This window comes from Lepidothrix coronata, unplaced genomic scaffold (genome assembly GCF_001604755.1).
Source record: "Lepidothrix coronata isolate B3197 unplaced genomic scaffold, Lepidothrix_coronata-1.0 Scaffold71, whole genome shotgun sequence".
Lineage (NCBI taxonomy): Eukaryota > Metazoa > Chordata > Aves > Passeriformes > Pipridae > Lepidothrix > Lepidothrix coronata.
Window position 1 is genome coordinate 916,754 of NW_016690251.1, and position 12,313 is coordinate 929,066.

The window sequence follows — 12,313 nt, forward strand, 5'->3', positions numbered from 1 at the left end:
GAGGATAAAGAGTGAGGATGTGAGCAGCTTGGAAGTCCGCGGCCCGCCCAGCTCACCTCCAATCTCGGGTCTCCGCCGGTAGAGCAGCACGCCCACACTGATAAAAGCAAAAATGGTGAAGAGGGTGACGGAGAAGGCCAGCGTGCCAGGTGAGACTTGGAAGACTTGTCCATGCGCCGCGTGGTAGATGGCTGCGATGGACCAGGCTACCCCAATTCCCAGGAAAACGTTCACAGCATTGCTCCCGGTGACATTCCCGATGGAGGCGTCTGCATACTGGTCCTGTGTTGCTGCTACTTTGCTGGCAAATGTGTCTGCAAAGAAAAGGAAGAGAGAAACCCTCAGGAAACATCCAGGTAAGGAGGGAGAGCAGCAGGCAGCCTGGGGACAAATGTCAATGGCCACACCTGGGGAAAGAAGATAATGGGTAAGGGGATAGGGTACAGCCATTCTGTGGGCACTCCTGAGGAAGAGCACAACTGGCCAGAGCCAGAGTGACAATCAGGGTCAGAAATGCACAGGAGGGAAATCTCAATGTTCAGAAATATGGCCTCAGACGTCCTGCAGTTCTTCAAGCAAGAGACAACACTACACTGCATTGGCCTCTTCTCCCACATCCACTAATTTGTTCACTTGCAAAAAAACTGGAAAGGTTGGAAAAGTTTTGTGGAGCCACAGTGGTTTGTATCTATCCTTCAGGTCCCCTGAAGTTCTTTTTGTATTTCTGAGTTTGCTTTAATGTTGTTTTTCTGATATCTTTTGTCTCACTGAAGTCCAGTGACCTTGACACTTTTGGTAAACCAGAGGTCATCTTTCACCCCTTGGGAAGAAAAACCATGTAGAATGGTGCATGCTTGCCCAGGTGCTCCATTGGCTTTAATATCAGTGATAAAACTTGGCTGACCTTTTATATGGAAACCCTTGTGTCAAGCAGACCAGCATGACGTTGCTCTGCACCACAGGGAAGTGCTGATTTTACATCCAAACCCACTCTGGATCTGCAGGGGGAGGCAGCAGCAGGAGGGACTAGCCTCCAGGTGAGCGCTCTCAGCTAACAAAGAGAAGATGAGTCTCTGACATAGCTGCACTCCCAGATCACCTTGGGTACAGGCAGCCAAGTGTGGCTCAGAAAAAGAAAACAGTGAGGTCAAATTTCATGTTTTAATTCTATAGAATTTTCCTTCCACTCCTTCCCAGTGGGGCTCCAAGGTGAGATGGCCAAGTGCAGTTTGGCACAAAGATCCCATTCCATGTAACATATGTGGGCACATATAAGCACAGAGAGAGGGTTCATTTGCAGCAAAGAAATCAAAAGGCTGCTTTATTTAGATAAAAAAGCACAGCTGCCATGGAAATGCACCTGGTTGCTAAGGAAAGGAAAAGGTATTTCCCTTGTTTCTCAGCCTTGGTCACAGTGCAGTAACGGAGTTGTGGGGCAGTACTGATGCCTCTGTGGCTCTCCATATGCCAGCGTGGGAGAAGGAATGGGACACACTGCCAGTGCCAGGCAGAGCGTGGAAAAAACTACATGCACTTCCACAAGCCTGAGCAGTGTTTTCAATGTAGGGAAGGTCCCTGTCAGTCTTGATTTCACTGCACACCCCTCTGATGCCTGCCTGTCTCCCGGAAAGCAGGTGTGGAGGAGCCCAACTAGCACCCAGCTAACACAAGAGGTCTGGGAGCCAATTGAAACAAGAGAACCTGAATGTATTCTAAAAAGAACTTCTTAAATGCCACCTTTTGTCGACAAAAGCAGGAGGGAAGATTTTTCACTGTCAAGGGTGTGAAGCAGCCCTGCAAACCTCCTGCCTAAAAGTTCTACTGCCAGAGGTCTAAAAAACGCTCCTTCTTCTCAAATCTCAGATTTGGGTGCCTTGCTCCAAATCTGTTCTTCCTTTTGGTTATGCTGCTTCTTCTTTTTGCCTTTGATAACATTAGGACAATTTCAGGATCTCTGAGCATTTGAGTGCTGGTAAGTGGAAGTTTGAAGGTGGTGAGGGAAGGTGTGACCGATACGAGGGGGGGTTGGGTTGGATTAGAGCCCCTAGTCCAGGAACCAGGCTCTGCCTGGCCAGCACAGCCCATAGAAGAGGTGAGTGGAAGGCATAGGCTTTCTCACACAAGCTGACATGGGAATTCCCAGAGCAACTGTGCCACTGGAAACATCCTCTCCAGTGCACCAATTCATCCCTAAGTGAAGCCCTTTGCTGAGCCAGTGGAAAAGGAGGCTGGGTTGCAGCAAGCCAGAATGCATTGGGAGTGGTGTGTAGGCATGAAAACTTGTGGTTTACCCTCTCCCTGGTCAATCCTCAGTCTCTGCTCCCTTCTGAGTCTGAGTGCCCATTTGATCAGACACCATGCCAAATATTTGTGGGGCCCCTTCTAGGGGCTTCACGAGTTGCATTTCAAGCAGCTCCCCCAGCTCAGCAACCTCACCTTGATCCATCTGAACGTGGTCTCACACAAAGGTGTCCGTGCTGGGCAGTGCACCCTGGGTATGGACTAGCACTTAAATCACCCAGGAGCAAGGTTAAAGCAGCAGATGCGTAAAAAGAAAGTGCAGGACTGCCAACACCAGCAGCATTTGAATCAAAGACCAACTTCCTACTCTGAAAGTGGATGCCACGCAGGTTGCCCACAGAAGTAGGTACTTCACAGTCTTTGCAAGATGAAGGTCCTTGAAATACTTTCCATGGGACTGAACCCACATCCTGGTTCTATCCTGGCTCATCTGAGGCTGAAAAACAACTTCCACACGTACCTCAAATCTGTCCTTCAGGGTCCTGCAAAGCACAGCTTTCCCAGCCCAAAACCAGACCCGGACTGAGCAGAGGCGGGCCTTTACAACAAACCCTGTGGTTGTCCTTACCTGGCACCGATGTCCCCAGCGCGACAAATACGACGGCGGTGACCGAGTCCTTCAGGCCGATGGTGCAGCCAAAGTGGGATGCCAGGTCGCCAATGAAAGCTGTCAGGAGGCCGATCATGAGGATGGAGACAACAAAGCAGGCCCAGCCATTCCAGTAGTCTGTCGGGGGCACGAAGGCAAAAAGGACCTTCCAGAAGACGGTCAGAAAGTGCATCACATAGTCAAAGCAGGAGGGCAGTTTCTCCTCCCCACATTCATCGTCATCGTCATCTTCCCCTGGAGAAAACCAGCAGTGCCTGATTAGACTTGCCTACTCTGGGGGAGGTTGGGAAAAGTTCCTGTGCATACTGCAGTCTACAAAGTGCTGTCTCTCAGGATTTGGATCCTAGAAAGCCTTGACTTTCAAGTATCTTATTTTCTGGGCAACCATCAGAGGGGCTCGATGGCCTTTCCATGCCCCTTCCCACAGCACAGAGAGACTCCCTGCAAAGGCAGTGGTTTAAAAAAACCACCTGCACTTCAGAAAATGCAGAGCCTCATGCCAGCACCTCTGCCTGAGTTTAACCATCAGATGCTTCCTGGGCCTCAGTCCCTGCTCAAGAGCCCTTTCCCCAGAAGATGTGGGAAATAACCGAACTCATGCCGGCTGGAGCTGACTGGGGCAGGTGAACCCACTGAAAGCAACATGTACCTCACAGAGACTCCCCTAAGGAAGAACCTTTTGATCTGCTTTCACAAGTGCCAGCTGGTTTTGGTGGTTGATGAGCTGCTAGCTCTGGTGCTTCACCTTACCTTTTCTGTAAACCGGGATCCAGCCATGGATTTTTGCCTCCCCTAGAACCTCCTTAGCCCATCACTGCTGACTGTCCTTCCCTGTTGCATTTCCCTGCCCTTTCACATGCCTCCCTATAAGCTCTGTCTGCTCGTTCCTCTGTGTCTGGTCTGACCCAGGTCAGGGGGCACTCCCAGTGCACAAAAAAGCACTTTCCCATTTGCGCTCCTTTCCAGGTAGTTGTCAAGCACCCCAGGTCATGAGCCAGTTATGGGGCATCATCTGTCACAGCAAAAATGTATTTTCCTTCTTCTTTTTATTTTCCGTCCCTGATCCATGTCAGTGTTTCACTTCTTATCAATCTGTTGTTAATGCCTTGCAGGGGTCATTTTCCCAGTGTGAGCCTGCCAGCAGTCATGGCTCTACCTCTGCTCACCAGGCACATTGCGTGGGTCAGACCCTGCCTCTCCTGGTGCTGTGCTGGGCACTCAGCCCCTCCCAGCCCACCCCTGCTCATGGCTGTGGTCCCTGTGGCACCTGCAAGACCTGGTCTCCAGTATGGATGAGGAGTTGGGGATGAGTCCTCATGCCCATCCTGCCTGATGTCCCAGGGGCTCTTGACCCTGTGGGGGAATGCTGCTGCATGTCCCCAAAGGCTCTCAGGGAGTTACACATTCACAGCCATGGCCCCTGGATGTGCAGGCAGGCTCTTGTCCAAAAGCCCTCCTGTGGGTCACAGGGAAGGAGTTCAGCAGACAGCGGACTGTCCTTACCCCCTGCCCTGGTTTCTTGGCCCTTTCCCCTTACACTGGCCCAGTTCATCTTCGTCCTGGCAGGACCATGGGGTGTTGGTCCAGGCAGGTGTCTTGGTTTCTCCCTTCCCTGCTCCCGGCATTGGCAACTCACCTGTCTCTCCAAAACCAGTCGGCATCCATGGAGCCCGCACTGTGTGGGGCTTACCCTGCCAGTGAGCCCATTGGGGCTGGTGACCTCCTGCCTGACTCCCACAGCTCTGCTGAGCCATCTCATGAGCCTGCTGGGCAGCCTGTCCTCTGGGCAGCCTGCATAGCAAATGTGGAGTGTCCCCAGCCTGGCACAGTGCATAATGCCAGTGTGGTGGGATAGATAAAAACCGCTCCTGCTCTCAACTGGAACCACTCTCAGACATGGAGGGGAGGTGACGCTCTTCCATCTAAGTCAGAGGGAGCCTTCCTGTTTCCCTTAAGGAACAAGGATGCATTTCTATGTCATGAACGTCAGGGATTCCAAGGCCACTGCAAATTGTGTTAAAGGCATCCATTGTACTCTGTTTGGTGATATTTTATTGTCTTTGATACTTTTTTTTCCCCACCAAGGATGTGGACTAACAGATCTCCCTGCATGGCTGTTGGAAGGAGCTCCTTACCAATGGAAGGATTCAATATATGGTCCATGCCCATCAGACAGCTTGAGTGAGTCTGGCTCTGCTTCCAGGGAGGACACCTCAGAATAGCAGAGAAAAGGGTCCAAGACCCGGAGTAGCCAAGAGCACCCAGTGAAACCTGAGCCTCTGCTCTGCTCCACTACAGTGGGCAAGGGGACAAGGTCCCAAGGGTTTAAGGGGATGTTGGCTCTATGCCTGGGAAAAGAAGCTTCTCCCAGCAGCTCCCAGTGCTAATCAGGCCAGCATTCCGAATGAGACTGTGTTGCTTTTACCTGCCCTGCTCCTGGGCAGGGCGAATATTCCTCCTTTCACATCTTCCTCCACAGTGTGGTTCTCTGATGGAATAACAAAATGTATAAAGCCTCCCATGGGGTGAATAAAACGGTCTTGATTGTATATTGTGTACCAACATGTGGGTATCAACTAACCCCGTGTTCAAATGGTGGCTCTGTGCCACAACAACAGAGTTACTGGGGGAAGCTGCTGGTGAGCTGCTTGCTCACAACAACAAGTGCTTTCTGCCTCATCACAAAGGTGAGAAGTCAACCAGGGAAACAAGACATGGCATCCTTCCTGGGAAGGAGGAGGCCAAATGGACATAATCTTTGGAGGTTTACAACTAAAGCCATGACCAGCCAGGGAAAAGTTCTACTCAGCATCTTGTGGGGGTGCAGCTTTGCAGACATTGCTTGTCTTCAAAGCACTTTTGCTGATGTCTCTACCGTAACTTGATGAAAAATTATGCATTGCTTGGCTTCAAAGCTTCAAACTCACTATGACAAAAGCAGTAGCTAATCATCAGCATCGCGTTATTGTTTTGGCAGATATAAGTACCTATTCCTGTGCCTAGTCGTGAAGTTTTCCAGCCTGGAAAGCCTACATGGGCCTATGTTTTTCCTCAATGCACAAAGGCTGATAGTGGCAGGATACACTGTGCTGTGCTATAATTTTGCAGCAGGTATTTTAATCCCCTGCCAAGCTGCATGGCAGCAGGGCTGTTATGGACCTAAATCTTTACAGAGATGATGAAACAGATTGAAAAATGAATATGAGTGCCACTGCCATAACACTCATCCACATCTGCCCATCATTATGTTGAGCAGCTCCCTTTTGAAGAGCTGGCCAGATCCTGTGAAGGTGACTTGAAACGCAGAGTGATGTCGGATGGTGACCCAGGGGTGCATTCAGGAACAGGCTCGCAAACCCCAGGATGTTTTTGCTGTGGAAGAAACTTTACAGCTGTTGGGTGCACACTAAAGGAGCTATGGGTGAGAGGCTCATGGACAGTGTGGAATGGCATGGCATGGTGTGGCACAGCCGTGCCTGCACCTGCACTGCCCTTCCACAAGCTTAACCTGCTGCTCCATCGCCCAGCCTCCCTGCAAACACTGCTGTAAGTTGCACACTGGGTGGGAAATGGGGTTTTAATGTTTCTTTTCTCAGCTGGGATGTTACATTTTGAAGTGGAAATGTGTGACTTTCACCTGCTCTCCATGGTGAGCTGCAGGGAAAAACCTCAAACTCAGCCTCCAGTGTCTAAGGTATTTTAACTTGTCTGGCTGAAAGGTTGAGGAGCTAAAGCCTGGGTATGTCCAGAGCTCAGAGACAACCTACTGTTTCCCAACTGCAAAGCACAGTTAATGTCCACCAAAATGTATCCCATTTATTAAATGTTTGTTAATCATCCTGTTAGCATTGATCATGACTATATATTCAAGACATGGTGGTAACAGGGCTTTCACATAACTGTAGTCTTTACATGTGTCACAGAAACAGGATCCAAGCATCAGTGATTATCTTTGCCTTAATATGGGATGCAATTAAATAATTGGTTCTGGCATAGATTAGTTTAGCCATGTTAGCTAGAAAACCTGCAGCAAGGATTGTCTTGCACGATATGTTCAGGCTGTATCCAAGATAATGGGAGGCTCTTGCCTGGAGGCTCTGAGAAAAACTATGCTACAACAGAAGGGATCGCAATTTGAAGAGATAGCTGCTGCACAATGTCCTGTCCTTGTTTTCAGAGGCAGAGGTTAAATGGGACGGCCATCACTTTTAATTACTCTGTGCTGGGCAGACGTTACCTTGTATAGCTGCGTTCGAGGTAGGAAATGTAAGTGCTCCCCCATGCATTTCAGTGCACAATTAGCTAGATGAGCTCTAACTGCCATCCCCAGAGATTTAATTTAAACTGGTTGATTTTGCCCTAATGTGTGCACACAGAGCCCAGGCTGGGCTGGGAGGTTGTAACATCCAGTCAGTGAGTTATCGTCTCTCTGTCTGTTAAAACAACATCTGGAGGAGATCTTCTTTCTCTCATCTTCCACAGATGTGGGAACAATAATATATCCTGTACTGGGCATACTGGTAAACATGGCACCGGCACCTGCGAGAACTGTACAACAGGGCATTTCTGAGGGAAAGACAATTCTCCAAGGGAGGGAAGATATGATCAGATATGATCAGACCCAACCACAGCTACTACATGTTGCTGCAGTTATTGGGATGCTGAGCCATAAACCTCCAGCCGCAGGTGGCTGGAGCAGCAGGAGTTCCTGAAAGCAGAGGGTGTCAAAGGTAAATTTTGGCTCTCAGAGAGTCACTGTCTTCAGGGCTTGGCACCCTCAGTACTGCGCTGCCCTCAGTGCAGCGGTACAGGGAGAACCAGGGATGGGGAGCACTGCTGCCTGGCACCAACATCATCTGTGCCTGTCTGAATTTCAACACCGAGTTCATCTCCCAGATCTCTCCCACTGAACTTGCTTTTCCCCTCTGCCGTCTGGTGACAGCCAGAGTGTTGCTCTGTCCAGCACTACAGACACACTTAATGCATCAGGTTTCCTACACATAAGACAAGGATTTAATCAGCTGCCTTATTTATGCAGATACTGTAAATAACTCTGTTGGCTGTTCTGCCTCCTGCTGCTCCTCTACAGCCTGTATTACTGATGCAGCCAAGCCGAGTAGTGAGCAAGGCTGATTGTAATTCACCTGGAGCTGTGGTCCAAACTCACCCGCGCTGACAGTAATAGCCTCAATAAACTGCTCCCTCCAGCTGTTTGTGCCAACCACCAGGGCCAGGTTTGTCTTCTTAATGAGCTTGTCCACTGTGTTCTGTGGATAGAGATGCAGAGGAGAGAATTAGGGACTATCAGGCTGGAGATACTGGGCTAAAACCCACTCACACTGGTGCTTACAGCCATGCATTTATAGAAAAAGCTTAGCAGATTTTAAGCTCCGGTCAAGAGCCCCAGCAGCAAAAACAGCAACTCTCCCCTCTGCTGCTAAAAAAGACCTTTTGAAGCTTGCTCATGATGGGAGTTTGAAGCATCTCAGAGACACAGTAAGGGTGGTCTGTTATTTTTTTATACTTCAGAAAAGTGGAAAAGAATTAAATGGCCGGTTTTCAGCTCTTGGTCTGGCACATGCATTCATGGCAGCTGAGCTGCACAACCATTACTTGCATTTAGGGTATCAGCCCTCTGCACTGGGAGTCCTAAGCCTGTAAGTAGGACCTGTGCGTAGCACACCACCGTGAGAACAAGGTTATGTTTTAAAGCAACCTGCAGCATTTTGGACCTCAGTCAGCTCTTATGCTCACCAGACTGAGGTTCTAGTATAATAATAACAACCACAAAGAGTCTGTGGGTGGGACAGAAAGTCCCCGAAGGACCATGGCTGTGGGCTAAAATGGACAGTGAAGATGCAGAGTGTATTTTAACCCACTGCCATCTCACTGTAGTGACCCTCAGCCTTTCATCATGCCTTGGCTCAGTCACCTTCCAAAGTGTCCCTTGGTTCTGCTCTGAGACCTTGTGATGCCACGTGTTACCTCGCTTTGCTGCAATACCATCAACGTGTGCTTGCCAATGCTGTGCCAACCCAAAAGGAGGGGCCCCAGCCAGAGAGGAAGAAGAACAGGGACAGAGGATGTGGACAGTACCTTGAACTCGTAGGATTCCTCAATGATGATTTCGAGTTTGGTGTGCTCCCCCAGGACTGGGCGCCCCATCTCTGCAATGCGACGCTCCTCCTCCTCCTTGCTGGTCAGTGGCTGCTTTTCCTCATTCTCCTCTGCAAAGCAAAGAGCCCATCAGCGAACCAGGCCCAGCTGGTCACTCTCTGGATGTGGCTTCCTGTCAGAGGGGGAGGTCAGGAAGCCTCCATGTGGGAGCATGAGCGACAGAACAGTGGAGAAGGAGCTCATGGAGCAATAGACAAGATAGTTTTAGGGAGAAGCACTAGCAAGAGGTCTGCAACTCATCCAAGTTCAGAAGGAGTCCTGTTCATCCTTAGTGCTGAGGAATAGTTTTATGCCTGGTACCCACTGCCTCTCCACAGGGATGCTGGGAAGGGGAAAGATTATCACTAGGGCTGCTCCATTTCCCAGCACTCCAGGTCTACAGTGGGGTATGGTCAGGACAATTCCATCAGCCTGTTACAACAAGAGAGAGCTACCAGCAACCCCAGGGCTGAGACGCATATGAAATCTTGGCTCTGCCTCCTTCTGAGCAGGGTTTTGCCTCAGAGAGGAAGCTGGCAGTCAACTCCTGCTGCGATGGTGGGGCTGGAGGAAATAATACTGGGCCATCCGGGTGTGAGGAGTCATCCAAAGGCCAGTGCCTGGCCCCAAACCCTGAGAGAGGCAGCAGCAGAGGGACTACACAAGCAGTGAAGCAGGTCTGCACCTCCACTGGCATCCCTGCAACCTCTGGGGCATGGGGACTGCAGCTCATGGCCTTTGTCACTGTCCCTTGTGCAGACCCCACTAAACTCCCTTCCAGTCCACTTGAGGGATGAGCAGAAGAATGTCAGGACTAAAAGGACTGGAGTTAAACTGTCACTAGGCACACACCGCAGTCAGTCCACATGGGATTGATGTGGCCCTCAGGTGTCACGCTATAGGTACCTTGGATGGAGACCACGGTGCAAGGAAGAGGATGATCTCTAGCCTGGACCTTCCTGAAGATGGGTTTTCCTATCAAAGTGATCAGCAGGACATCAGGAGGAGGGACTGGACACCCTGTGCAAACTGTCACCGTGCAGTTAGTAAACTATTCCTACGTCACACGGGGTTAGTGTTGCTCCCTTGCTGGCTGCCCCTCATCTGCACAGACAGCAATAAGTTGCAGGAAAGCCCTTTTCCTCCTGCTTGTCAAAGGGACCCACCTCACTGCCAAAGCTTCCTAGGTCTGAATTATTGTTTCCAGGGCTCCTGAGGGGCTGCTCTGCAATGTGTGGGACCCAGGATCTTCTCGTCCTGCAGTGCTTGGCTGAATGACAGATGCTTGGCTGGCTAATGACAGAGGAGCAAGCCCTGCTGCTGGGTCTCACTGGTGGGAGGGCAGGGGCTAAAGCATCCTGCCCCTCCCACAGTGCTTGGGCACCCTGGTGGCTGCCTGGGGAGGACAGAGCCCTGTGCACACCTCCCGTGTGGGCAGCACGGAGGGGACAACTGGATCAAGTGGAGAAGCCCACCTTGCTCCAAGAGATGAAGTGGGGCTGCTTGTCACTTCAGGAGTGACAGCTCACCCTCCCCGAGGTGGAGTTAGGTGTGTGTGGCAGGCAGAGCACTCTGTGAGAGGACACTGTGTTAGAGAGACCGGCTGGGGCAGTGGGGCCACAGCTCAGCGCCTTCTTACCATTCCAGAGTTTCCCTCCAGGACAGAACAAAAGCAAAGAGGAAACCAAGAGGAAAGAGCAAGGTGAGCATATGGCCATTAAGAGAAAGGAAGCGGGGGATAGGGGGAAGACTAGAAATCCATACCTGTGATGGTGAAGCCACCTAGATGAAACCAAAAATGAGAGAGAGAGAGAGAGAGAGAGAATAAATGAGGATTAGCATTCACACAGCAACACAGACACCTTGCAGCCCACAAGGTGGTCCTTCCCTGCTCCATGGCCAGGAACTGTGGACATGGAGGCTGCTTCTCAACACGTACCCCAGGGATAGTGTGGGGAGACCTGAACACAGGCTTTTCAACCCACATCTGCAATCTGCCACCCCCTGGTATCCAGTATATGCTGTGGAGGGGGTAAAACCAGTGTGAGTCTGCCCCAGGGCTGTGGGTGCTTTGGGGAAACAGGATGGCTTTGCTTCCCTTCCCAGCTGTCCTATTCTGGAAATGACCAGCAAGGAAATGCAAAGGCTGGATAGGCTCTGAGTCTTCCCAAGACAGGAGGCAAAGTTTGCACTGTCTCTTCAAAACAGGACTGGCCAGTTTTCCTGTCCAGCCACAAGCATCCCTAAGTCTCCAAGAAATCCTGTTTCTGCCACACTAGTGTTAGAGGGGATGGGTTAATTTGGATGCCACAAGCCTGTATCATGGCGTGTTGGCAGGTATACTATGGCCGTAACTGAACCACCCCCAAAAAATGCTCCTTGCCACAGCGGATTACCACTCATTAATATTGGTGACTTTGGGACTCTACTCTAAAGAGACATGGGGCATTAGATATCTGGGTTTAATTAAATAGTGCTGATGACCCTAAAAGAGAATGCTGCGAGCAAAGAAAAACTTCAAGCAAAATCAATTGTCTTCTGAAAACACACAAACTGGAAAAATGGAAAGGAAAAATGAATGCGCGCTTACCAAGCTCATTCAACAACAGGGCTGTGAAGGAGACAGAGACAAACACAGAAGAAGAAAAGTAAATGAATAATGAAATCAAAAGGGATATCCACAGAAAGACACCAGATCCCAAGGCAGAGATTTCAGATCTGTAAGGCTGCAGGATACCATTAGTGTTAAGAGAAAGGCACTAAAAATAAAGGAACAGAAAGGTTTCATGGGATTGTGGATTTAAAATAAAAACCATTGCAAACATGGGGTGGATATGGGATTAAAAGACACACTCCAAAAATTAGTTTTCCCACTTTGAATTTTATGTGCAAGATCTTCCATTGGTCTCGGAGGCAGTTCTGCCCCAGGGGAGGACACAAGATGTCCCATGTGCAGCAGCTACTGGCTTTGACCTCCTCCAGCTGTCCAATGGGGAGCAACATCTCCAGCATACAGCTGTACTTTTGTCATATGCAATGAGAGAACAAAAGTCTGTGGCAAGGCTTGGCTCAAGGATCTTGTTGCTCAAAATTTTAGGTCTCCAAAAAGAAAAAGCCTCTTGCTTAGTGCGCCGGTGGGTCTCACACCCCTGAGATGCAGACCCCAACACAGCTCTGTGGCCCAGGGGTGACATTACAGAGATGCCCTTGTCTCTGGGCTGCCCTTGTCACCACTACCTCTGCCTG

At 50.1% G+C, this 12,313-nt stretch overlaps 1 protein-coding gene across 1 annotated transcript in view; it reads right to left on the minus strand.

Annotated features, from left to right (window-relative positions):
- The window catches only part of SLC8A1 (solute carrier family 8 member A1), a gene marked incomplete at its 3' end in the record, with an annotated part of 111,582 nt that continues 99,269 nt past the window's right edge, over window positions 1–12,313 (minus strand). Inside the window, exons 4-8 of the mRNA XM_017818761.1 lie at window positions 10,832–10,849; window positions 9,008–9,138; window positions 8,079–8,178; window positions 2,870–3,145; window positions 1–314 (exon numbers count right to left, since the gene is read on the minus strand). Of these exons, the coding sequence (XP_017674250.1) occupies window positions 1–314; window positions 2,870–3,145; window positions 8,079–8,178; window positions 9,008–9,138; window positions 10,832–10,849 (839 nt within the window). The remainder of the gene's footprint in view (window positions 315–2,869; window positions 3,146–8,078; window positions 8,179–9,007; window positions 9,139–10,831; window positions 10,850–12,313) is intronic.